Source organism: Mustela putorius, unplaced genomic scaffold (assembly GCF_011764305.1).
Source record: "Mustela putorius furo isolate JIRA1106 unplaced genomic scaffold, ASM1176430v1.1 tig00003853_pilon_pilon_pilon, whole genome shotgun sequence".
In the NCBI taxonomy this organism is placed as follows: domain Eukaryota; kingdom Metazoa; phylum Chordata; class Mammalia; order Carnivora; family Mustelidae; genus Mustela; species Mustela putorius.
Genome location: NW_025422005.1, coordinates 25,446,969 through 25,472,333, shown reverse-complemented (window position 1 = coordinate 25,472,333; position 25,365 = coordinate 25,446,969). Strand labels below are relative to the sequence as shown.

General features: G+C 45.6%; 1 protein-coding gene across 4 annotated transcripts in view; it reads left to right on the top strand.

The window, feature by feature from the left end:
* The window catches only part of CSMD2 (CUB and Sushi multiple domains 2), a 600,967-nt gene that overhangs the window by 91,244 nt on the left and 484,358 nt on the right, over positions 1-25,365 (top strand). For all 4 annotated transcript variants that reach the window (XM_045064163.1, XM_045064162.1, XM_045064161.1 and 1 more), the window contains exon 3: positions 14,030-14,142. In XM_045064163.1, the coding sequence (XP_044920098.1) occupies positions 14,030-14,142 (113 nt within the window). The remainder of the gene's footprint in view (positions 1-14,029; positions 14,143-25,365) is intronic.

Sequence of the window (25,365 nt, the reverse complement as noted above, 5' to 3'; positions counted from 1 at the left end):
CAGGAAGGGACGGGCAGGAGAGAAAGGTAGAAATGAGCCTTTCTGATTAGGGGTCTAAAAAGGCTTTTGTTTGAAAGTAGCTTTCTATGGACCCTCTTCCTTTCGACACCATGCCTTGGAGGAGCAGTCTAGACTCAGTATCTCTACTTCCTTCCTTCCTGTGAGCAGCTTAACCCACTGCAACCCACTTTCAGCCTTACTCCACTTAGACTGCTCTGGAGAAAGTCACTACTGTTCTACCTGCCAATGCCAAGGCCGCAACCATTGGCCCTCCAGTCCTCCCGTACCAGTTCCCTCAAAAGGGTTTGCCACCACTGACCTCGTGCTTCTTGAAATGCTTTCTTTTCCCAGCTACTCTGACGCCACAAACTCCTCCTTCCTTCCTCCCTCCCTTCCATCTTTCCTCTTTCATTCCTTCTTCCATTCACTTTCCCATGTATTTATTGGGCCCCTACTGTGTACTAGGCACTAAACATAAAAAGGTAACCAAGACGACAGAGTCCTTATTCTAATTGGAGCTTATTTTCAAGCAGAGGAGGATAAGCAATGAACAAAAAGTGCCTGTAAATAAGATATTCAGTGTTTGGAATAGGAGGACAGTAAATCTGAGTGACAATAGAGCATGAAGACTGGGCAGCATCAGACGGCGTGGTCAGTGGGACCCCTCTGTAAACACGATACTCCATCCGTTCATGTGGTAGTCTCTCAAATCTTGCCATTATCTCTGGGGCTTTCATGTCTTTCTTTGTGTCATTTCAACCCCACCCTCCCCCACCTTTAGACATGGGCCAGACCTTGAGGATCATGGGATTGTGCTTTGCATCAGTCTGCTTTGGTCCCCGCTTTGCACCAAAGATGATTGAAGATGTCATCCAGGGAGTGAAACTCAGTTCCAAATTGAAGCTGACAGTTGTCTATTTCTGAGGTTTCAGACAAAGAGACCAAACCCAGGGACAAGGCAATAGGTCTGAACACAGAGTCGTTGACTATAATATGAATCACACCCCTCAGAATTGTGCAATATGGTGGCCTGAAAAATCCCAGAAGCCAGACTAGAATTAGAGATTCAGAAAGATGCTGGGACAAAGAGCCTGAGAGATTGCCCAGACCCCTTGCAAAAACTCCCAGGTGACCAAGCCATCTCATTGCCCCTGTGGCTTGGTCCTATCGGGTCTCCAGCTGAGGGCACAGGGAAGGGCTCTTTATTATTAACTGCACCTGTCATAAAGGCCAAGCTGGGTCAAGGTTTTCCAGGATCCCGTGAAAGCAGATAAAGTCTGCCTCTGCTAGAAGGCTGAGCAGCCTCCAGAAAAATCCCCTCTCTTGGGGAGACTAGTAATTAAGCAGTCATGGCAAAACACATGGAGGATGAACAGCTGGTTGTATCCATTTGTTCTCCTGTCTTTGGTTGGAGAACAAGTTCATAAATTACACGTGGAGTTGGATTTTGTCTTTCCTCTGCTCGTGCTGTCCCCTTTGCTTGAAATGACCTTCCTGTGCTCCTGCTACCCTCCATGCCCTTTGGATGATTGGCTAACAATCTATCCTTTAGATTAGCTCGGGCTGATGATGTCGAATTCCTGGGGTACATCGCTGTCACTGAACTTACTGTGTTGCATTATCATTGTGTCTTCAGCAGTAGTACAATTAATTATTAACTCCTACTGTGTGCCTGGCACTGATCTCTAATGCTGGGCATAGACCAGGTGACCAGATGGGTCAAAATCGCTGTCCTCATGGAATTCACAGAATAATGGGGAAAGGTGGACTTAATAAATAAGGATGAATCAAATATATAGTATGTCAGATGGGGATAAGAAATGCGGAACTAAGAGATAAGGAGATGAGAAGTGGGGGAAGGGGAGAAGGTCGCAATTTTTTTTTTTTAAGATTTTATTTATTTATTTGACAGAGAGAGATCACAAGCAGGCAGAGAGGCAGACAGAGAGAGAAGGGGAAGCAGGCTCCCTGCTGAGCAGAGAGCCCAATGCGGGGCTCGATCCCAGGACCCTGAGATCATGACCTGAGCTGAAAGCAGAGGCTTAACCCACTGAGCCACCCAGGCGCCCCGAGAGGTTTGCAATTTTAACTAGAGTGGTTATCGAAGACCTTGATGGAAAGGTGATATGTGAGAAAAACTCCTGAAGAAGATGGGGAACCAGTCAGCCACGTGCAGGGAAGGAGGTGGGATAGCTGGGAAAAGCTGAGAGAACAGCAAGCATGAAGGCTCTGAGACAGAAACTCGCCAGGTGCGTTCAGGCCATTGCAGGTGGAGTGAGTGAGCAGGGGAGACTATTAGGTGATAGAGAGAGAGGGAATGAGAGTGAGCGGTGATGGCAAGAGGTTGGCCCAGAGCCTTTGGGTCATTATGAAGCCTTGGGCTTTATCCCAAATCAAGTGGGACACCTTTAGAAGAGTTAGAAGCAAGGAACTGACCTAATCTGACTTAAAGTGATCCTGCTGGCTGCTGTATTGACAATAGTCTGGAGAGGGCAAGAGGGATGTAGGGAGAACAGTTGGGAGATTATTGTAATCAGCAAGGCAAGAGATGGAGGTGGGGCGAACCAGGATGGGAACAATGAAGGTGATGAGATGAGGCTGAATTTCTGCATAAATTAATGGAAGTTTCTACTTTTGAGTGTGAACCTCTTGAGGGACATTTCCGCGTCTTACACATTTCTATCCTCAGAACCAAACATAGTACATGACATTTAATAACGCACATAATATTTGTTGAATGCATGGTTGATGAGAAAGAATTTTAAAATGTTAATAATAGGAATAAGTCAGCCTCTGGTCTCTTTTTGGAACCTGTCAGGTCATAGAGCAAATCCTGGGTAACAGTCCTAGATTTTCCAAGCTTTTGTCATTAAGAAGGCTATTCATGAGTATGCTGGATCAAGAAGTGTGGGGCATGCTCGCTTCAACTGTGTTTGTCTATTTTTCTTGCTGCAGGACTTCTCAGAGCCTTTAGTACACTGATGTGCAGATTCCCAACATTTCTTAACTTGAAGTGCCATTAGGTGCCTCAGTTATTTTTCCATGGATAAAACGGGTGCTCCATGGGTAAAAGAAATACCTATCAGCTCTACTTACTAAATAGTTAGGTCCAAATGGCTAAGTAAGTATTTATACCCTAACCATTTTGTAGCTGTTTGAACAAATAATAAATATAAATTGAACGAAAAAAATCCAATTTTTATTTCTTCCTTAAATAACCACCATTAATTACAAATGGGCTGTGCGTACTTGTTGGGCTATGCCCAGCTTCTCAAACCTTGGAATCAGATTGATGCTGCCACCCCCTTATCCTGTTCCATTCTGATTTTCACCCAGCACCTGTGTTATATACCACACCAACCCCTAAACCTGCAGTTGGCAAAGATATGATGTCATGCCATGGAATGTAACTTCACGTTGAAACTGTGAACTGCCTCGAGCTCATTCTTTGGGTGGCCAACAGATACTGAGTGTCATGGATTCCTTTGGAAATTTAAAATATTCCACACTGCTCTTACGATTTCCCTGCAGCACTCTAGCCTACCACGGCACACCCTCTGAGGACTAGGGTGCTACTTTGGATGTAGCACTTCCCAAAATTATTTGCAGGTTTTTCAGGCAAATCTACAAACATCACACTGGATGCAGCATGGAGAGGGTATACCCGAGGCTCCTTCCTGCAGAATCTGAAGCTGCAGCTCTATGGGAAATACTCCTGGGTATTGACAGAGTGAGCACGTTTAGCATTTGCATTCTAAGCATACAGTGCTGCTTCCTTATTTTTAGCTGTCAGCAGGTGGGCCTGCTCTGACTCCAGACCTTGCTTCGAAAGCCTGCATGCATCAGGGTATCTGGAGATTTGGATGCCTAGCATCGCTGCCACCGAGCCATACTTTGGACAGGTATACTGGCCTCCCCAAAATGTTTGTATGTGTGCAGCTGAAAGCAGACATTTCTAAAGCCAGCAGATGTTTTCTGGATAAACCTAGACCTTTTAGAGAAGATCCTTTGAACTTAAGCTGGGATTTTTTTTTAGCCAATATGTGGCTAATGCCAGGTCATCCTCAGAAATGAGGGGGTTATTCCAAGGATCCCCAATCTTGGGACAGCACAAGACCCAGCTCTACAGATTTTTGGTTACTGTGGGTTTCAGGGCTTCTGAGACCAGGAGTGTCAGTGATCTCATGGCCAGTTTAGCAGTAGCAGAAGCTCTGTGACCTGCCTTCTCTGAGCATCCCATCTCCCAGAGAGAGCTCCACAGTGCCCTAGCCTGCAGGTCCTCTAAGAAGAAAAGAGCTCAGGACACAGACACTTAAAAGCACAGAAAGCCCTTTTTCTGCAAGTTCCCCAATTTTAGAAGCCCCTGATGCAATGCAAATGGGAATCACCAGAGAGAACCTATGTCTGTAGGGGTGTATGTGTGTGTCTGTGTATTGTGTGTGATTATGACTAATGTCCATCAATTACCTGCAAATGACTAGACAGTGCCTGTAATGATAGTTCTGTTTTTAGCTTAATGGTTTATGTATCTAACTCGTGGCTGCTGTGTGGAGTAAGGCTGCTGGCAAATCAAAACACTGTTTGCCAAGCCTGTCAGTGTGACAAATGTTGCTTGCATTTACTCTTTTATTCCCAAGGTCAATTGACATGTCTTTTTTTATATTACTGTTTGATGTGCTAAGAGCCTTAAATGAGAGCCATCCAATAAAGGCCCAATTTGCTATATTACTGCTTATTCCTGGATAATTCTCTATTAACTGGGCTCTTTAAGATTTCAGAGAAATGACATGCATGGATTATTCTCAGAAATAGGGGTTTATTGCCAGGACCCCTGGGTCTTGGGACAGCACAGAGACCATCCCCTCTGGCTTTTGGTCATCCCGGGTTTCAGGGCTTCTGAGATGAGGAACCTCAGCAGCCTCGAACATTGTGACCTGCCTTCTCTGGACATCTGATTTCCTAGGTGGTGTCCCACAGAACCCCAGGCCATACAATCTAAGAATAAAAGGGTCTCTGGTCCCAAATGGGTTGGGAGCTCTTGGCATCATCTACTCCTGTCTTGCAAGTTTGCTATTCACCCATTAAATGCCTCCACAAACACTTTATTTCTGTTTTTTTTTGTTTTGTTTTGTTTTCTCTGAAAACTCCTTGCCTAACTTTTTCCAATTCCATTTAACCAATAGACACCCTAGGATATCCTCTAAAGAACAGTCTAGTTCTTGACTTGAACTTTGCAGATGGATTGGGTTGTGGTCACTTGTTGCCCTCTTTGCTGGGGGGGTGTCCCTGCAACCACCCACAGCTTCCATGATATGCTCAGAGGACTCATAGGAGGTAGCCCATTGCTGTCCTCCTGGCTATGATCTGTCACGGTGAAGGCAATGGGAAACCATGCACGGGATGAAGTCTGGGGGAAACCTGGCACAGGCTGCCAGGAGTCCTTTTCCAGTGGGTTCACACAGAACGTGCTTAATCGCCCTGGCTAGGAACACACTTGTGAAATGCTGCCACCACGGAGACCCACCAGAGACTGAGTGCCCAGACTTTTTCCTGGGAGCAGCGACATCAGCACTGTCTGCCCAGTGTGTACCAAAGTTTCAGACTCCCAGCAGGAAGGCAGGTGTTTAGTGTGAACTGTAAAGTTCACATAGATAGTTTAGATGACTCTTACTAGTTCTGGGAAAGGTGGGGACCCTCCTGAAATCCAGGTTCAATATCAGCCAAAGACCGACCTTGTAAGCTAGCTGTCAAACAACAGTAATCTTTTCTGTCTGCTCCCTGATGGTTGAATATCCACTCATTCATGACTTTTACATTTGCCTTAATCCATTTGACTGCTATAACAAATGTTCCGTAGACTGACTGGGTGGCTTGTAAACAACAGAGATGTATTTCCATTGCTCTGGAGACTGACAGCACACGGTCAGGGGGGCAGCACGTGAGGATGTGGTGAGAGCTGTATTCTGGGCTGTAGGCTGGCTGCCATCTTCCGCTTGTACGTCTCATGGTAGAGAGCAGAGATCCCGTTCAAGTATCCCATGCAAGAGGGCTCTGCCCTCACAACCTTTTTTAAACCTAATTACCTCCCAAAGGCCCCACCTCCTAATTATCACACATGGGGGGAGTTGACTTGCAACATAAGAATTGGGGGGGGGGGCGGATTCACTTTCTAGTATGTGCTGTATACTAGCGATGCAGAGAGAAAGTTAAATCTAGTCCTTGCCTTCTAGTATGTGCTTTGGTGAGTGTTGTGAAGTGTGTAAACCTGGTGATTCACAGACCTGTACCCCTGGGGATAAAAATATATGTTTATAAAAAATAAAAAATTAATAAAAAAAAAATCTAGTCCTTGCCTTTTAGAGACTTATCATAAGAAGGAAAGACAGATACATCCCAAGTAATTCAATAAGAAAATCAAGCTATGACAGAATGAGTATTACAAAGGAAGAAGTCCTCTGTCCTCTGAGAACATTGATCAGAGATCCCTATGCCCTTTCCCAGAGGAGGTAATGTTCAATCTGAGACCTGAGAAGCTAGTGGGGGACGGGAAGGGGGGATGGTGGCAGCTTGGATGGCTAAGGGGAGGCAGCAGCTCATGCAGCCCTAGGGGCAGCTGATGCAAAGGCCCTGGGGCGTGAAGAAACACAGCACATTCAAGAGAAGTGTACAAGCCTGTGTGGGTGGAGGGTAGAGAGTCATGAGCTGAAGCAAGAGAAAGGCAGGCCAAGTAATGCAAGCACAAAGCCTTGAGCCCCATCCCCCCGGGGACATCCTGTCTGTGTCAGCCCTGGGAGCAGACAGATCTCTGCTTCCTCTTGAGGAGTGTGCTCAAGTCACAGCAGTGTTTATGCAGTGTTCTTGCCCCTGTCCTCAGAAGGCTGCTCTGGGCCCCTTTCCCTCAGGAACCACGAATAAACAAGCTATCATTTTGATGACAGTCCACTCTTGATCTGCTGGCCTCACCACACTGAATAATAATAAAAGCTACATTTTAAAACACTGTGGTAACAACCAATCCTCAAATCTCAGTGGTTTAACCCACCAAGGTTATTTCTTGCTCAAACTGTTAAATCCGAAAACAGCTTGCAGGGGCTCTGCTCTCTGCTGGCTGGAGTCACCCCGAGACCCAGGCTAGCAGGAACCGGGGAACCCTGCAACGGGGGAATGGGGCAAGAGGTGCACAGTCTCTTCAAGCCTTCCTCCCAGAAAGAGCGCACTCTGCGGCTACCTGCATAGCCTTGGCAAAGCCAGTGCCACGGCCAGGCTTGCCCTTGGCCATGGTGGGGAGATGCCATTCTACTGGGTATCTGGGAAGAAAGCAAAGCCAAGGGTACATGCTGAGGAGCACCAGCGACTGCCCAAGGGACCCATGAGGATGCAAATAGATTGACTGCTCTGGGAGGTCAAGGACGCCTCTTTCGGAAACACTGAAATGTTGAGACATTTGTGACAAGATTTGAACGATGGGAAGGAGTTTATTAGCCCAGGAGGTGGAGGGGAGGTGAGAAAGTGCTCTAAAAAGGAAAAGGCATGTGCAAAGGCCGGGGGGCGGGGGGCTGCATACTGAAGGAATTGAAGCCTGGAGGAGGGTGGGGAGAAAGGGAAGGGAAGAACCTTTTATCACTGACAGTGTTTGGAGAGCAACTTCATGGGAAGCTTCTGTTTTATTATCATTTTGAGATTCTCCACATTCCTGTGGAGAACTTATTGCCTGCACTTGGGGCCAACTGTGGCCCCTGCCCTTGACCTAGGAAGACTGACGGCCAGAGCCAGGTGGGATGAAGTGGCTGAGTCTTCCAGGCTCTGTGGAAGGCACTAGAGGTCCTGGCCTTAATCTTAAGAACAATGGGAAGCCATTGGTGAATTCAGCACTGGGAGAGTGAGAAGTTTGGGGTCTTGGACATGACCAGGATCCAAGATCCTGGGTGACTCTGGGCATGGAGGCAGAAGCAAAGAGAAGGTTCTTGAGGAGCAGGAAAGACAGGGAGACTTGAGAAAGCTGAAGAGGAGCATTCTCTTACATCTGGGGCCATGCCACCAAGCTCTCCTCTGCTCACTTCAGAGTCAATGGGGGAGAGCCACCAGCAGGAGGGGCTTTTGCTGATCTTGCCATCCTCTTAGCTGAGTCTGTGATAAGCCTAGATTCCACTCTTGAAGCATGCCTAACTCCTTTCAATATGGTATTTAGACTCATCAGATAAATGGTGGGAATGTTTTATTTGTTTTATTTGTTTATTCCAAAGCGCAGCATGGTTACTGTTCCTGTGAGGTCATCAGCTTGTTTCAGATTTATTTGGGGACCCAGAGTGGGTGAGGGAAGATCGGGCACGGGGATGGGGGAAGGGAGTGATGATTCAAGTATCCAGACGGGAGATCTAGGCTTTCACACCCCCTCCAGCGTTAGCACTTTTGAGGAATCCTCCATGTTAGAATTTATCTACCAAGGCTGGGAAAGAAAGTGCAGGATGGTAAATATCTGATTAGAGAAAATGCCTTGTAAGCTGCAATTCCATATATTGCAAGCGATAAAACTGTAATTGTTTGTTGACAATGTACATTAGCTATGCGCGGCTTGTGTCAATATAGTACCAAGAAACTAGGGTCTAGGAATCTTTAACGGCAGCTCAGAAATATCATGGGAGCAGCCTTGGTGAAATGTGAGAGTCCCACATGAAGCTGTATGTTGTTGAAGGAAGAGTCTCCCCAGACCGTATGGGAAGGACACCCAAGGGCGTAGAGCCAAGTTGCACCTGCTGTGACTTGGGCCCATTTGGAGGTTGGAGACACCTAGGGACAGTTGGGATGGGGCCTGGAGAGCAGTTGCAGATAGAGGTCTGACCCTAGTGGGGACAATTCGACATTTTAATGCCTGCCACTGAGGGCAGCAATCTCTCATCTGCAGACATGCGTGTCTGGGTATGGGGGAAGGGTATCTGGTTCATGGGCATGTCAAAAGGAAGCCAAGGGACATGTGAGTGGTGGCTTTGTGGCTGGAGTATGGTTCCAGTAGGCAGTCCTCTTCCAGCAAGGACCCAACCATGCTGCAGGGGTGTGTGTTTGGGGGCTGGGTGCTGGAATGTACAGGAAGCAGCTGGAGAGAGGGGCCTGGGAACGACCAAGTAGGAGCTCAAAGCTCAATCTAGGTAGACCAAGTTTAGGTCAAAACTAATGGAGGACTCAGGTACTGTCCAGTAGAAACACAGTGTGAGCCACAAGTATAATTTTTTAAAAATTTTAAATTTAGAAGACATTACAGATTTGTAGAAGGTTGAAAGATAATACAGAGGTTCCAGGTGCCTTTCCCAGTTTCCCCCTTTGGGTACATGGAATGTAACGGTTGTAAAATATCAAAACCAGGAGACTGACGTTGGCATGGGAATATGTTTATGACTTTTTCACTCTGTCACATGGGTGCATTTATGTCACCGCCACTGCCATCAGGATACAGACCTGGTCCGTTGCCACAAAGAGCTCCTTCTTTTACCTTGATCCTTCTTCATAGTTACCCCACTTCCCTTCCTCTCCCTATCCCTTACCTTTGGCCACCACAAATCTGTCTTCCATCTCTCTTTTTAAAAGATTTTATTGATTTATTTGAGAGAGTGTAAAATAATAAATTATTGATTTAAATTCCCCTTTGAGAGAGAGAGAAAGAGAGAGATTACAAGCAGTAAGGGTAGGGTAGAGGGAGAAGCAGGCTCCCCGCCAAGCCCAAAGCAGGGCTTGATCTCAGGACCCTGGGATCATGAACAGAGCTGAAGGCAGACTCTTAACTGACTGAACCCCCTAGATGCCCTGTTTTTAATCTTTTTAATATCATTCCAGGAACCTGATATAATGGAATCATCTGGTATGTCATTTTTTTCTTCTTTTTTTCTTTTTTATTAGAGAGAGAGAGAGAGAGGGTGCATGCATACACACAGGAGAAGTGGTGGGGAGAGGTGGGGAGGGGTAGAGAGAGAATCTTAAGCAGGCTCCATGCTTAGGGTGGAGCAACCCTGGTGTGGGGCAGGTGTGGGGCAACCCTGAGATCACAATCTGAGCCGAAATCAGGACTGAGCAACCCAGGAGCCTCTGATGTGTCATCTTCTGAGATGAGCTTTTCTTTTCTTTTCTTTCCTTTTTTTTTTTTTTTTTTTTTTTAATCTCAGCGTAATGCCCTTAGATCCATTCAAATTGTTGTACATACAAATAGCCCATTCCTTTTTATCTCTGAGCAGTAGTCCATGGTGTGGAGGAGCCGTGGTATATGGAACGGGGTTCGTCATTCACTTGCAGGGCATTTGGGTCCTTTCCAGTCGTTGATTATTACCAAAAAAGAAAAGCTATGAACAACTGTGTACAGGTTTTTGTGATGACACAAGTTTTCATTTCTCTGGGATGAATGCCCAGGAGTGTGATTGTTACATTGTATATGTAGACTTTCTTTCTTTCTTTCTTTCTTTCATGAAATGGCCTCTTTCCAGAGTGTCTGTTCCATTTTACATCCTACCAGCAATGTCTGGGAAATCCACTTGCTCCGTATCATTGTCAGCATTCAGTGTTATCCCGATTTTTATCTTCTCTTTTCTAACGGTATGTCGTAGTAAGTAGCCCACCTTCCCACATGTTCTCACTTTGCATTTCCCTAGTGGCCAGTGATATGGAGCATTTCTAATATGCTTGCTTGCCATTCTTGTATCTTCTTTAGTAAAATGTCTCTTTGTGTCTTTTGCTGATTTTCCAACTGGCTTATTGGATCCTTGACTTATTGTCAGTCCTCAGGGAAAAGCAGTCTTTTACCAGTAAGTGGGAGGTTAGCTGTAGGACTTTTGTAGATGTTCTTTATCAAGTTCAGGAAATTTCCTTCTATCCCTAGTTTTCTGACAGTCTTTTATCCTCCTCCCCCACCATCATGAATGAGTGCTGAATTCTGTCGGATGCTTTTCCTTCATCAGTTTATATAGATGTGTGATTTTTCTACTTTTGGCCTGGTAATGTGGTAAATTACACTGACTGATTTTCAAACATTGAACTAGCCTTTTGTCTTTGGAACAAACCCCACTTGTTTATGGTATATAATAATTTTATTATATTGCTGAATTCTCTTTGTTAATAATTTTTAAGGATTTTTGTGATTATATTCATGTAGGATATAGGTCTTTAGTTCTCTTGATTTGGACTGTCTTTGGTTTTGGTATTAGGGTAATACTGATCCCATAAATGAGTTTGGAAGTATTCTTTCTTTTCTCTGTTTTCTGGAAGAGATTATGTAGCATTTGTATTAATTCTCTTTTATATGCTTGGTAGAATTCTCTAGTGAAACCATCTGGGTTGGTATGTATCTTTTTTGGGATTTTTAAAATTACTAGTTCAATTTCCTTAATAATGATAAGGCTTTTCAAATGATCTCCTTCATACTGGGGAGCTTATATTAGGTTGCACTTTTCAAGGAGCAGGTCCATTTCATCTAATTTGTCAAGTGCATGTATATAATCTGTAGTATTTCTTATCATCTTTTTGATATCGGCAGGATCTGTTTTTTGTAAATTTTGCCAAGTCTGGATAGTTGCCAATGTGAGAGGTGAAAAATGAGTCTTGTGGATTTCGTTTCCAACTTCTTTTTATATTAAGTAGCTGGATTATTTCTCTATTTTTGTTTGTGTCCTTTGCCCTTTTCCTTTTCACTTGCTTTATCCTTTTCATAATTTGTAAGTGTTCTATATAGATCATGAATGCTCACTCTTTTCTTGTCATATATATTATAATCTTCTCCGTTTGTATTTTTCCTCCTTTTTTTGTTTTTTGGGTTTGTTTTTTTTTTTTTTTGCAGTTTCTTTTGCTTTGCTACATGCTTTTAATTTTCACATAATTAAATCAATCAATACTTTCCTTTAATGCTTCTGGGATTTCATGCTATCTCCTCCAGTAATCAATTGCAAGAAATAGAATTCAAATCAAATTAGCTTGAGGAAGAAAATAAAAAAAGAAAGGAAGGAAGGAAGCAAACAGAGAAGGATTGTTGGCTCATGTAACAGGGCACTGCAGAGTTGAATGTCTCTGCATGGCTGGCTGGAGGATCTCAACAATGTATCATCAGGGTTCTGTCTCTCTTCTCTCACTTTCAGCTTTGTCTGTATCATGGAGAATATAATTTTATAGAACAGCTAGGCTCTGGATACTGATAAAAAGGCTGCTGGCAGTCCCAAGCTTGCATCCTAGTGATTTAGAATCCAGAACTAAAAGACTCTCAGAATCTGTATATCATATCCCGTGGAAGGACTCAGAATGACCCTGCTTGTGTTAAGTGCCCTCCTCCTCCTCCATGCCTTGAACTGGTCCATAAAGATGAGAGACATGCCACGGTTGGTCATTTGCCCAGTTCTGTAACAGGTGGGCAGGTGGGGTACTCTGTGCGTGACAGCTCCTTAGAAGAATGATGGTGGAAGGTAGGAGCCAAAGGAGTTCTTTAAACATGTCATTCTTAGAACGATCTTCCCCACATAAGATGATTAAAAAAAAAAAAAAAGTTTTTTCCTAATATGTATGATCTTAGTATTTTACATCTTAATTTCTGAACCATATGACAAAGTGAGGGAGACAAAGACAGAAGATTAGGGGCAGGTAGAGGAAAGATTATGGGGTGATGTAGGCATCCTTGTTGGATGTATCAGAAGAGAACATGAACTTGAAACTTCTTTGGTCACCTGTTTCACAGCTCCATCACTTTCCTTCTCTGTTCCTTGAGTTTATTTTGAGTTAACACGAATCCTGTAAGATTAGAATGGTGGGAAGGGCAAGGACTTCATCGAGCACAGGGCTTTTCATGGTGGGCTTTGACACCTATCTCATTCGATGTGTCTGAACCCGGAGTTCATGACTCCAGGGGACATCTGGACATCCAGATATTATTTGACAATGGAAGGAATAGAGCGGGATCCAGGAACACCACGGATATCCCAGACTAATTGAAAATGAGAGTAACGGTGAACCTTGAACTCCCTCCCAGAGCCTTGATGGGGGTGCAGGAATGGAGGGTGAGACTCAGGGAGGAGATAAGGGACAGAAGCAGACAGGGGACTGGCCCCCTCACCACCTCCTCTGTGCAAAGTCAGGTCACCTGTGGGGGACCCAGCTGTGGACACCTGCTCTCCTAAAATATGTTCCCAAGAGTTAAGTGAAAGCTTCTTTATTTTATCTTTTTAACATTAGAAGAATCTTTTCCAAATGATTCTCTTGTGCTGCAAACGAATTATCTCAGGTTCAACAATTCTTCCATTTCACTTTTGTTTCTTTTCCTTCACGAACTCACAGAAAAAAATTAAGCGTTTTAATTTTAAAAACATGTACTGTACGATCCCATTTGTATGAAATTATTTCATTGATGATGATCCCATCTATTGATCCCTCCGTCACTTTGTATGTCAATTGTCAAGTACGGTTATTTCTAGAGTGCATTGGTTTTTTCTTTCTTTCTTTCTTTCTTTTTTTTTTTAACTTTTTGCTTTCATCTTTTAAAAATAATAAGCACTTATCATTTCTATAAAAGCCATAGACTTATTCCTTCAAAAGAATAAATTCTGTGATGAGAAGCAGCCACCTCCTGCTACTTAACGCTTAGGTCTGTTTTCCTCAGTATCCAAGTGAATGTTGTCTGTTGGCAATTATTAGTTGTTAGTTTGTGGTGAAGTCGACCCAGAGACACAGAAGACCTCATCTAGTAAGGGAAGAGATGGGAGAAGACACCAAAAGAGGAGAAAGGAGAAGAGACCTAGATGAGGCGGCAGGTCTCTGGGTCGGGAGATGGCCTGTGACTTTGGGGGAGTGGCCTCCACCTGTCTGTGACAGGAGACTGCCGCTTGCCACCACCTCTGCTCCCTCACCTCTTTGTCCTTGGACACCTTGCCCATGGCCAGTGTTAGTCTGCTTTCATATCCCTCCCTGGGCTGAAGTCAGCATTGTGCATTCAGCAGGTGCTCAGGAAATGCTTAACGGATGCTCATTTCCCAACGGGGTCATTTTCCCTAAATGGCACCTCTTTGTCTTTCAGGCTCACAGGCTTTCAGCTGCCAGCCACCATCGTCAGCGCCGCTGCCACCCTCTCTCTGCGTCTCATCAGTGACTACGCGGTCAGTGCACAGGGCTTCCACGCCAGCTATGAAGGTAGGTGCCTCTGGGCTGGGCCACCAGGGCCTGGCATGTGAGGTTGGGATGGCCCTGGGTAGGGCCGCACTGTTCTCAGCTGCAGAGAAGGGGTGCTTCAAATTCAAAGCTCCCCCCACCATCCTAACAAAGCTGCCTACTAACCTGTAACTTGGTTGCCTAAATTGTCCGTGCCATGTTCCCAGGAAAGTGAAAATTAAAATCAGAGCTTGGCTGCAGTCATTTATCCTGAGGGCCTGGTCTCATCCTACTTCTCTGTCCCCTAAATGTGTTTGGTTGTGGTTTTTTTTTTTTTTTTTTTTTTGTTTTGTTTTGTTTTTAATTCTGCTTTCTATTGGGCTTAATGGTGTAAGGTGTCTCTGCTTGGTTTTGGAAATAAGAGAGGTAGAAAGCCTAAGTAAAAAGAAATAAAATAAGGAGCTGAAAAAACACTTCTGCTCAGTCTAGTGACTGCAAAGCCTGTGTTAGGTCATTCAGAGAAGAACTGTCCATTGTTCCTTAGTAGCACGGATTAGGCTTTCTTGGTTTGAGTTATGCAAATAATTTCCACTTCCCTCGGCTTGTTTAAATACGGTGTTGGCATTCAAATTAACACTAATATCTTCAGATTATACACTATTATTATTATTAACTTTATTATATTAGTTCAGAAGGTGCTACTTCTAGATCTCTGTCATTTCCCTGGGAAATTTGCATCTCATTAATAGGTAATTATGCTGCTCTTGGCTAAGACTCACACTGCTATTTTGTGTTGAGATCATTAATAGGCATATTTTAAGACTGTTAATGATAATTAATAACAGTAATGACATAATATCCTAGTAAAGCATGCCAGTTATTTGAAAGCTTTCTTACCTCCAAGAACTTAAAGAATAAGTGATGCTTTTTGGAATGGAGCTATAGCAACATAGAAAGAGATACCACCTTCTTCCCGGCTAGGAGTGTACCACAGAAAGAGAGCAAGTCCTACTCCTTTGGCAAAATCCATCCCTGGTAGTCGGGGTGTGGGGGATAGAGTTTGATGCTTTAACCTGAGTGTTTGAGGACTCCTGAGGAAAGGCTCCATTATTTTTAAACTAAAGGTTTCTGAGAAGGCTCCAGAGAAAATTCTACATGCCTTTAACTGATAATTTCTGACATAATTCTAGCCTTTAACTGAGGGCTCTTGATAAAGACCTAATGATCTCTACAGGTCTCTTGAGGTAGCTCAATTTCTTTAGAAAAAAAAATGATCACATCCTCCCAATATCCAATCTGTGATCTTGGTCCTTCTGGCTATATCTTCACCCCAAACCTTTGACCCTGAACCCAAAATAACTTTCTCCAAATTTGAGTTACAAATGGCCTCTTCAGAAATCCCTTACAGCATCTCTAGTCACAAGTTCCTTTTACAGCATGTTGACCTTAGGGAGATGGGGCGTGTTTGGGGCTGGTGGTGGGGATAACTCAGGGAGACCACAGTTGGTGGCTGCAGAGATGTTGGGAGGGACTGGCATGGGGGGCCCTGGCTGGACCCTTATGATGTCCTCATTCCACCATCCTTATAGATATTTGTTGGAAACCTGGACTTTCATGAGTGTCCTGTTGATCCCTGCCCACGTTGCCCCCTCTAGGAAGCAAGGCCAAGCACTTTCTTACCAGGCAGAGCAGATCTGAGGTTATATTCACTGATACCTTTTAAATCAGAGGTTGTATGTAGCTTGAGGTTCATGGCAAGGCTTATAGTTAGACATTAAAGTCCTATAAACCCCTTGAAATTAGGGGCAAAATTCTGATATTTAAAAAAAAAGTTTTTCTTTTTTTTTTTTGAGAGAGAACAAGTGAACAGTGCTAGCAGGGTGGGTGGGCAGAGGGAGAGGGAGAGGGAGAGAGAGAGAATCTTAAGCAGACTCCATGCCCAGTGGAGAGTCTGACACGGGACTTGATCTCACCACCCTAAGTCCATGACCTGAGCTGAAATCAAGAGTAAGATGCTTAACTGGCTGAGCCCATTCTGAATGTATATGGATATATGTATGTTTTCTTTTCTTTTATTTATTTCTTTTTTTTTTTTTTTTTTTTTTAAGAAAAGAGTAGAACAGAGATCAACAAACTATGGCCCCCTGGCTAAATTCAGTCCATGCTTGTTTTTGCAAATAAAGTTTTATTAGAATGCAGCTAAGCCCACTTGTTGCTGCACTGTCTATGATGGCTGGCATGGGCTACGACTTCAGCGTCAAGCTACTGCCACAGAGACTGCATGGCCTGCAAGATCTACGATCTTTACTCTCTGGTCCTTTACAGAAGAAGTTCATTGACCCTTTGTCTAGAGCTGTGCTATCCTGTGTGGTTGCCATTGGCCACATGGAAATATTTATAGTTACATTACTCAAAATTAAATAACATTTAAAATGTAGTTTCTTGGTCACATGAGCTTCCTCTCTAGTGGTCAGGAGCCACATGTGGCCCTGATACTGGACATCACAGGTGGAAAGCTTGTCCATCACAGCAGGGGACGCTACTGGACGAGCTGAGCCAGAGCTTCCATCAACTTCACAAAGGGTCAGCAGTTCAAAAGAGGTCATGGAATAGTGCAGTCAAGTATAGGCTGATGACTCCCTCTTTCCACCTGCTCGGCAGAGGAGGCAGCCCAGATGTGAGGTTGCACAGCATTCTGCCGCAGGACCAGTGGGCCAGAGGAAGGGCCTGCCGTACCCCGGCCATGTAATGGTGTTTTTGGTGGTAAGAGGACAAAGCCTTGAAGGCAAGGTCCAGGCAAACCCCGGGGCCCATGTGAACAGGTTGCTGTGGTTCAGTGAGTCCCCATGCAGTCACCTGGGCAGATTTCTGCCAACTCTTGTCTCTGCAGCTGCTGTCTTTGTGCAGCCTGGCAGAGAGGCTAAGAGATGGGTATGCTAACAAGGGAGCCAAGCACAGAGAGGCCAAGGCTGGGGCACTCACCAGACCCCACTGACCTAGCCTGGGCCTGGCCTGTGGGACGATGTGTGCATCTAGAAAAGTATGAATTGTACTGACTTCTGGAACATCCCAAGTGGAGGGGCGGAGAGTGGGTAGTGGGGAAGGTGGGAGCAACCAGTACAGGCAGCACTGCTGGGAATAAAGCACAGGCTCGCTGCATGCACCTGATGGCCAGGGCCTGTCTGTCACCGGGCTTATGAACAAGACCCCAGATAATCCTGTATTGGCGGACTTACTGATAAACACTAGCTTCTTATGCCTTGTAACTGACTATCTGACCTTGGGAAGAATTTTTGGAACTACCTGGGCCTCCCTGGAGGGGAGGGAGGGGATCCTGTAGGCAGAACGACTCTGAATATTTGGCTTTCTGGGAAAGAGGTCAGCTCCATTGCAGAGTACATCTTAGACAACTGTACTGGACAAGTCATAGTCAGACAGGGTCCAGAAGAGGAACCCCCCGCCCCGTGCCGCCAGCCTGGGCTGCCCCCAGCTGCCACGGCCCCCTTGCATTCTCTAGTTCACCTGGGTCCTGCTCTTAGTAGCTCGCCTTGGCCGACGTCCCTGAGAGTCTGCTATCAAAGCAGGTTTGTCTCCTCCATTGCATCAGGAGAGTGGAAAGTACAGATAAGGGGCTGAGCTGCTGCGGGGACTTTGGAGAAAGGTGAAGTCAGGTGAAGAGTGTCAGCCCACGGCAGCTGGTGCTTCAAGCAAAAGATCAAAAAAGGCCAGTCGTCTAACCCTGACATGGCAGGAGATGCTTGATTTGTAATCTGTGGGGACAAGAGCGTGGGCTGTGGCCTCTGATCAGAGGGAAGGGGATCAACTTGTATTAAGCGCTGACTGTATGCCAGGCACTTTACATACATTATCTCACTTAATCCCCACGGCGGCCCTGTGGACAGACATTGCTATCTCCATCTTACAGATGTACGAGCTGCGTGCGCCTTGAGAGTTTTGTGTTCAAGCTTAAGGCTACTTGATGACCAGGAGTTTTTCTGTGGCTTCTCTGACACCAAAGCTTGCACTCCCTGCAGAATTCCTGGAGGAGGGCAGAGATTGGTACCTCCATTTCATGGGCAGGTCAGCTGGAGCTAAGTCAGAGGTATGGGAGGATCCAGGAAGTCCACCTCGGCTTCTGCTCCCCTTCCAGCAGGTGTGGGTCATGCTGGGGAGACAATAAGAGATGTGTCCAGAACTTTCTCGCTAGGGTTGCCAGATAAACTACTGGGTGCCCAGTTAATTTGAATTTTAAATTATTCAAATTAAAATTTTGAATAAAGTATAAGTCTATCCCAAATATTCCATGGGATAGACTTATACTAAAAACTTGTCCATGGTCCATCTGAAATCCTACTTTAACCGAGTGTCCTGTAGATTCATTTGCTGGCTCTGGTAACCCTATTCCCAGCACCGAGTCCCCAGGAGTCCTCACCCCATTCACTCCCCCACCCCCTCCCACTTCCAGATCTTGCCCCTGCCCTGGTCTGCCCAGCTAGGGCTGCCCATCACTACACAGGGTCCAGCCTCACCTCTGCTATTCTGGGGAGTATACGTTTAGCCAGTGGTCCACATGAGCACATGGCCACCTGCACGGGAATGGAGATCCACATGCCTTTGGAGTTATGCTCTATGTTCAGTTCTGTACTCTGATAATGAGGACGGCGTTTTTCTCTGTTAATAAGAGTAGCTCTGCTTTGTTTGTCCTTCTGAATGAATATCAGTGAGGGAGCCATTGTGGTTTGCATGTATCACAATTATTTAACCGGTAGTCTTCTGTGAACACTTAGGTGAAGAACATTCTTGTACATACAACTTAAATCCTCATCTAATTATCTTCTTAGAATAATTTCTTGGAAGTGCCATTGCGGGGTCAGAGAGTGGGTAGATTTTACATTTTAATGCGTAATTCCGCGGTGTTCTTGGAAAGGTTATGCTGATACCCACCTCCACCAATAGCACATGAGGGCCAAGCCCTCTGCCCCTACTTTATCTACATTGCATGCTGGTGAGTTTTAAATCTGTTTCATTGATTAAAATGGATAAAAAATGACATCTCATTGGTTGTTATAATTTCCATCTCTGATGACAGGGGAGGTTGAGCACCTGTCTTCACTTACTGGCCTTTTGTAGATCATTTTGTAAATTGCCTGTTACGCCTCTGCCCATTTTTCTTTTGAGGTGTTAGTATTTTTTTTAATCTCTTTACTCATAAATGGCTTTTGTATGTTAAAGATATTCAAGTTATGGGTTTCCTTTTGATATGTGGGAGTTTTAATCTTTATGCCACTGATTTTATATTTAAAAAATTTACTTTTATGATCTACCTTTGGTGTCATGTTTGGAAAGGCCTTTTTCATGTCACCATCAGATAAATATTCATTTAAATGTTCATCTTTTTCTTTTGAAATTTTATTTTTACATTTCACTTTTAAATCCCATTGGAATTCAGTTGTGTTTTTTCTTGGTTTCAGGGACTATTTCTGTTTCTGGCTCTCGAGTGCTCTGGTCTTCCCTATCCATCTTTGAGTGTGTGCGATTCCCTTACTTCTCAGTTTGTCCGCAGTGTGACTCTCCCTGATGTGTCTTTGGGTCTTATTTCTCCAAGCCTAGCAGCCAGGCTTCTTGCCTTCTCCACGCACAATCTGAAAGGCTATGGGATTGTCTCTGTGTATTCCAGACCCATCGGCATGTAAACAGGAGTTATTATAAGCAGATCGGAAATGTCAATTAGATGAGAGTCTCTGCAGGTTTTAAATGCCCAATCCTGGCTTCACCTTTGCACTTTTGGACCATTAATCCAGAGTTGTCCATCAGACACTTTCATGACGGAGGACCCATCCCTGAGTGCTGGGTCTCAGTCAATCAGATCTATTTTCATCATCCAGATCTGAAAATAGGTATTTCTGCTCAGCTGACTCTGACTGTTATCTTGGGATCTCACTATCAAAATACTGGAGGCTTCCTTAAAAATCAGGCCTGTTCTATTTCACATAGTATCTCTACAGAATCTAGAAGGATGAAGAATGCTTATTCTTGCAAATTCCCTGGTAACTGGTTTTTTTTTTATTTGTTTTGTTTTTTAATATTTTATTTATTTATTTGATAGACAGAGATCGCAAGTAGATAGAGAGGCAGGTAGAGAGAGAGAGAGGAGGAAGCAGGCTCCCTGCCGAACAGAGAGCCCGATGCAGGACTCCATTCCAGGACCCTGAGACTATGACCTGAGCCGAAGGCAGAGGCTTAACCCACTGAGCCACCCAGGTGCCCTTCCCTGGTAACTGTTAAGGGGAGAGGTGGCATCATATAATGGTTAAGACTCTAGGTCCTGAGTTCATACAAATCTAGAATCAAAGCCCATTTCCGCCATTCACTTGCTGTGCGACTTTAGGCAAGGAATTCTGCCTCTCTGACCTCCCCATGTGAAATCAGGTAAGAATATGCTTCCACAGTTGGGAAGACTAAAGAAGAGAACACACAAGTCACACAATGTGCCCAGGACAGGGCTCTGGCCAGCATCCCCGCTCCATAAATGTTAGCAGATTCAGGAAGTCCTGCTCACACTAGCCTTACTTGCCTGGGATTATTTCCAGAGATAGGAGAAAAGCTCATGACATTGCCAGAGGTCACAGTCCCAGCTCCACCTCAGTCCCGTGGTTCCTGAGTTTGCCCCAGATGCTCAGCCCGGTATTCATGGGGTATCCAGTCTACAAACAGACCGTGGTCTCTGTGGGGAAGGAGCAGAGTGTTGTCCATGACCATGAGCCCCAGCACTGCCTGAGGACGCATCCACTGGACAGGGATGAGGCTCCAGGCCCTGCCGCCTCGTGGACCAGAACTGCCCATCATGACCAGGAGTTAGCCTTTTGGTGGCTTCTGCTCTTTGCATCAGAGGTATTGGCTTTAGAGCTCAAAGTGCTAGCAGCACGTCCAGCAGGCCCTAGAAGTTGGAGGCTGGAGTCACAGATTTGAAAGCCATGACTGTCTCTGCGTTCCAGTTCACTCACACCTGTGTGTGCACACACACACATACATGCATGTACTCTCACACATGCGTGCACACACACATGCATGTACACGTGCACATACATGCTCACATCCCTTTTCCGTATTTCCCTTCACCTAATTCAGATGCCCCGAAGCCCACCCGCAAACCACTAGTCCCCTGAGGGGCTGACGTCGCACATGAAGTTGAGGGTAGAGACTCTTTCCTTCACTGAGCTAATATTTCTCGAGTGCCTACTGTGTGCAGTTACTGATTTTTCAGACAAGCCCCACCTTCACAGCCACAGCTCACCCCCTTTGCCCCATCCACCAGGCAGGAGAGGAAGAAGACTTGCCCACTATAGTGGAAAATGCCAGGGTGACCTTCTGCTACGGGTGGAAGGTCAGCAGCATCATTACTGGGGGTCAGGCAGACACACAAGTAGGGGGACAAAAGGACAAAGATGGCGCTCCCTGTGGGCGTTGGACCAGGAGAGGTGGGTTTGAAGCAAGCTCTGGGACAGAGTGTGCTTTCATGGCTTTTGGAGGTGGGAGCAGGGTGGGAGGTGACCATGACGCTCTGCACACAGGGAAACTGGGGTCCAGAAATGGACCCCCTCCTGATTTTATTCTTTCCTGTTATTAGGCCCGCTGATTCCCATCTCAGTCTCTACCTCTCAGACAATTTCCTCATTCTGAAAGGGCTCCCCAATTCTGGGACATTATGCAGACATTTTAAAATTGGGCTAATGGAAGCTCTCTGACTATATATATATATATATATATATATATATATATATATATACATACTGAATATGTAATTTGCACCATTCAGGCCACTCTGGTCCAGAGTGGCAGGGCTGGCGAGGCCTCCTCTAGGGTGGGAGGCGATGAGTGTCCATTTCCTCTGCCCAGAAGGGATGGTGTGCGCTTCCTGAGTGAACCTGCCCCATTTCCGATGGCTCTGCCTTGGGAGTTGGAGAACATTCCTTTTAATCAGTACTGTGGAGTAGCAAATTAATACATAGAGATGTGACATTTGAGACAAATTGGGCAGCACTTCTCAATAAGTGGGGAATCAGGATGGATTTCATAGCACGTCCTCAATAATCCCACAAACAGTTCATCACGCACAGTGATATTTCCCCCCTTTGGAGAAGAGTATTAACATAATTGGACGATGATATCATACCAGAGTCTAGCACCCTGGCTCACCTCATGTCGGCGTGCTAGAAGACAGGGAGGGGAAGGGGAAGGCCCTTCTCAGGTGGCCACATTACCTGCCCGTAAGGTATACATCCACTTTACCTCCCTGCCCTCATTCATTCCTCATTCGTTCAACAAATATTTACTGCACCCTTGCTCTATGCCAGATCTCAAGGTAGGCTTCAAGGAATAGGAGTGAATAAGAAGCAGCCCCCGCCTTCAAGGAGCTCTGAGACCTAAGACTTATGGAAGGAGTAAGAACAGAGGAACAGACTCACAGAGAGGTGGGTTCAAACTCTGGCTAGCTTAAGTTTCCCAAGCTCCCTGAGCTGATTTTTTGCAAAAGAGCAAGTGTAATGCCCACATCAAGGGATTGTAATGGGGACTGAAAGAGTTAATGTGTGCAAAATGCCTAGCACAGAGTCTCTATTCAATAAATACCAGCTCTCTATCACATGGAAAGAATTGTTCTCCTGCCTGGTTGGGTCTCTGGAGACCGATTTGAGCATTGCCTTGTCCTCACTGTGTGACCTCAGGCAAGGCACCAAACCTCTCAGCTCCCTCCTGTAGAAATGCGATCACCCACTCTTCCTTTCAAGAGTAGTGTGAGCATTAGTGAAAAGGTCTGGAAAGTACCTAACATGACATCTGGTGCACAGTTGATATTCAGCAAAAGGAAGCTATTATAATATGGCCTGGTGTGTTTCGTGGGAGTGAAAAAACTTTTTTCCCAACAAAGCCTTTGGTCAAGACTTGTGGGTCTCTAAGAACAAGGAATGCCACCTATTTTTTTGTTTGTTTGTTTGTTTGTTTGTTTCTCCTATCACCACGATACCTAGTCCCAGGCTTGGCACACAGCAGGGATGCCACAGTAGTAGCTAGCCCTTGCCTCTGCTAACCTGGATCCCTGCTAATCAATATAGGGCTTTTGTGCAAATTAGCACAAGTGGTCACCTTGAGGGGACACAGCCCTGTGAGCATATGGCTTAGTGGGTGGAGGGTAGGCTGGGTTTTAGTTCTCATCACCCTCTTGTCTGGGCGCCTTTTTGCAGTACTCAACCTGAACAACTGCACATGGGAGCCTGGCTCCAGAGCCTTCCTTTTAGGAGTCCACAGTCAAAGAGTGACTTTTTGTCCAACCAAAGATTTAGAGAATCATTAGATGCTTGGATACAAGGATCTCAGGGAGCTTTCACTTAAACCCTCTGTTTCCAGGATGGAGAACAAACACCTTACCAGGCCATGAAAGCCCGGGACATTAGCCCCCTCCACCCTCTTCTTCTTCTGACTGCACTGGACTTTGTCCAGTCTCTGTCTCGCCCTCATTTCTCAGACTCCTCTACCCACTTCCACCACCCACTGCTCTGCTTTTCCTCTTGCTTTCCTTCCAGTCTCTGCTTAACCCAAATCCACAGGCTGCCCATGGTGCCAGTGCCGCCTCTCAGCTCCGGGTCTCTCTCCTCCCATCCCCTTCATGCTCATACGTTCCCCATTCCTACTTTGCCTTCCCCACACCCATGTGTACTTTGGGATGGCTGGGACATGTGGGAGAGCTCCAAGATCAGGAGCTCAGGTCTGGAGGGGGACTGGGTTCCCAGCTTAGCCGGCAAGCAGCTGGTATGGGCATTTGACCTCCCCTGTTAGAGGAGGAGGGTGATAAGCCCTCTTCTGTGCGCTTCTCACTGGGAACAAATGAGACCACCCATGTTGGGGATTCCTAACATGCTCAAGAAACAGACATGGGGACTGTCGTGATCACTGTTGACAGCTGTGCCTAGCCCAGGATCTGACACATGGTGGACCCTCAGTAAACAATGATTTAATGAGGGGAAGTTGATAAGTGGTCACTGTGCCCAGTGAAAAAGACTCTGGAAAGGAGAGAGATTGGCTCGAGGTTCCTGGGACTGTATTCCATTGAATGTGCTATGCCGTCTGTTAAGATATAGCTCGATCAGATGTACCACAGAGGAAGAAAAACATGTTGCCAATTAAAGTATGACATGCTATTGATTATAAGACACAGTACAGTTTCAAAGATACTAAGATCTGGAAAAATGTGTGCCCTCGAACTGATGAAATATGGTAATTCCTCAATTACTTTTGGCCACTCCCCAGCCTCGTTTGTAGCCGGCTCGTCCTTTTAACCTCTTCTCCGACCCTGGACTCTCAGATGGTCTGAGCTCTTCCTTTTCAGCATTCAGGTGGTGGCTCTTTCGGTCATGTGATCACCTCTTAATTTATTCCTTGGCTCTGAGTCTCATTACTTCTCAATTTTCTGCATTGAACTCTATTTAACACCTATTAGCACAGGTCTTCAGTTGATAAACGCCCTTTTCGCGGGAGGCAGCACAATGCCCCCGTCTTGACCCTCCCTTCCCTATCTGTGCCCAATGCAGGCGAGCCCATTAAACCCAAACATGGCTCACTTGGGGCCTCTACCAGCCCACAGCCAGCCCTTCCCATAGTGACCCCAAAGGCATGGAGAACAGCACTGGGTGGGGGCATGAATGTGGTTTTTCCCATTGAGATGGGAGGTGGAAGGCCAGCCTTTAAGCACTGTCCTGGCAGAGACTAGAGCTAGACATGCACATCCATCTCCCTCCGGCAGGCCTGGGTCAGGTGAGAGCATCAGAGCTTCCTCTGCTGACCCCCGCTCTGGACGCTTGTCTTTCTCTGCCTCTTTGCGGGGGGGACTTTTCTCCCAACCCCTGAGCTGAGCATCACTGGGGAGATAACCCCTGCAAATGGAAATATCAGATTGAATATTCCAATTTCATTTCTTCCCATTATTGGACCATTTGGGGGTGATCAGCCACTGTTTTGGATTATGATTTCCAGCTCTTCCTTTTAATAATGTGGATAATTGAGAGTTTGAATCCACTGATGGTTCATTTTAACAGCAGGAGAAAAGAACACCACGTTAGGTGGGAGACTCGGATCTGGAAGTTTGGGGGTGGGTGGACTACAACTTTCCCCTCCCCCTTTCCATCCCGATGCACAATGGTTCCTTCACAGTCCCATGTCCTCACATGAGCCACGGCAGCTATGCCCAGGGGCTCTGAGAGCAAGAAAACCCAG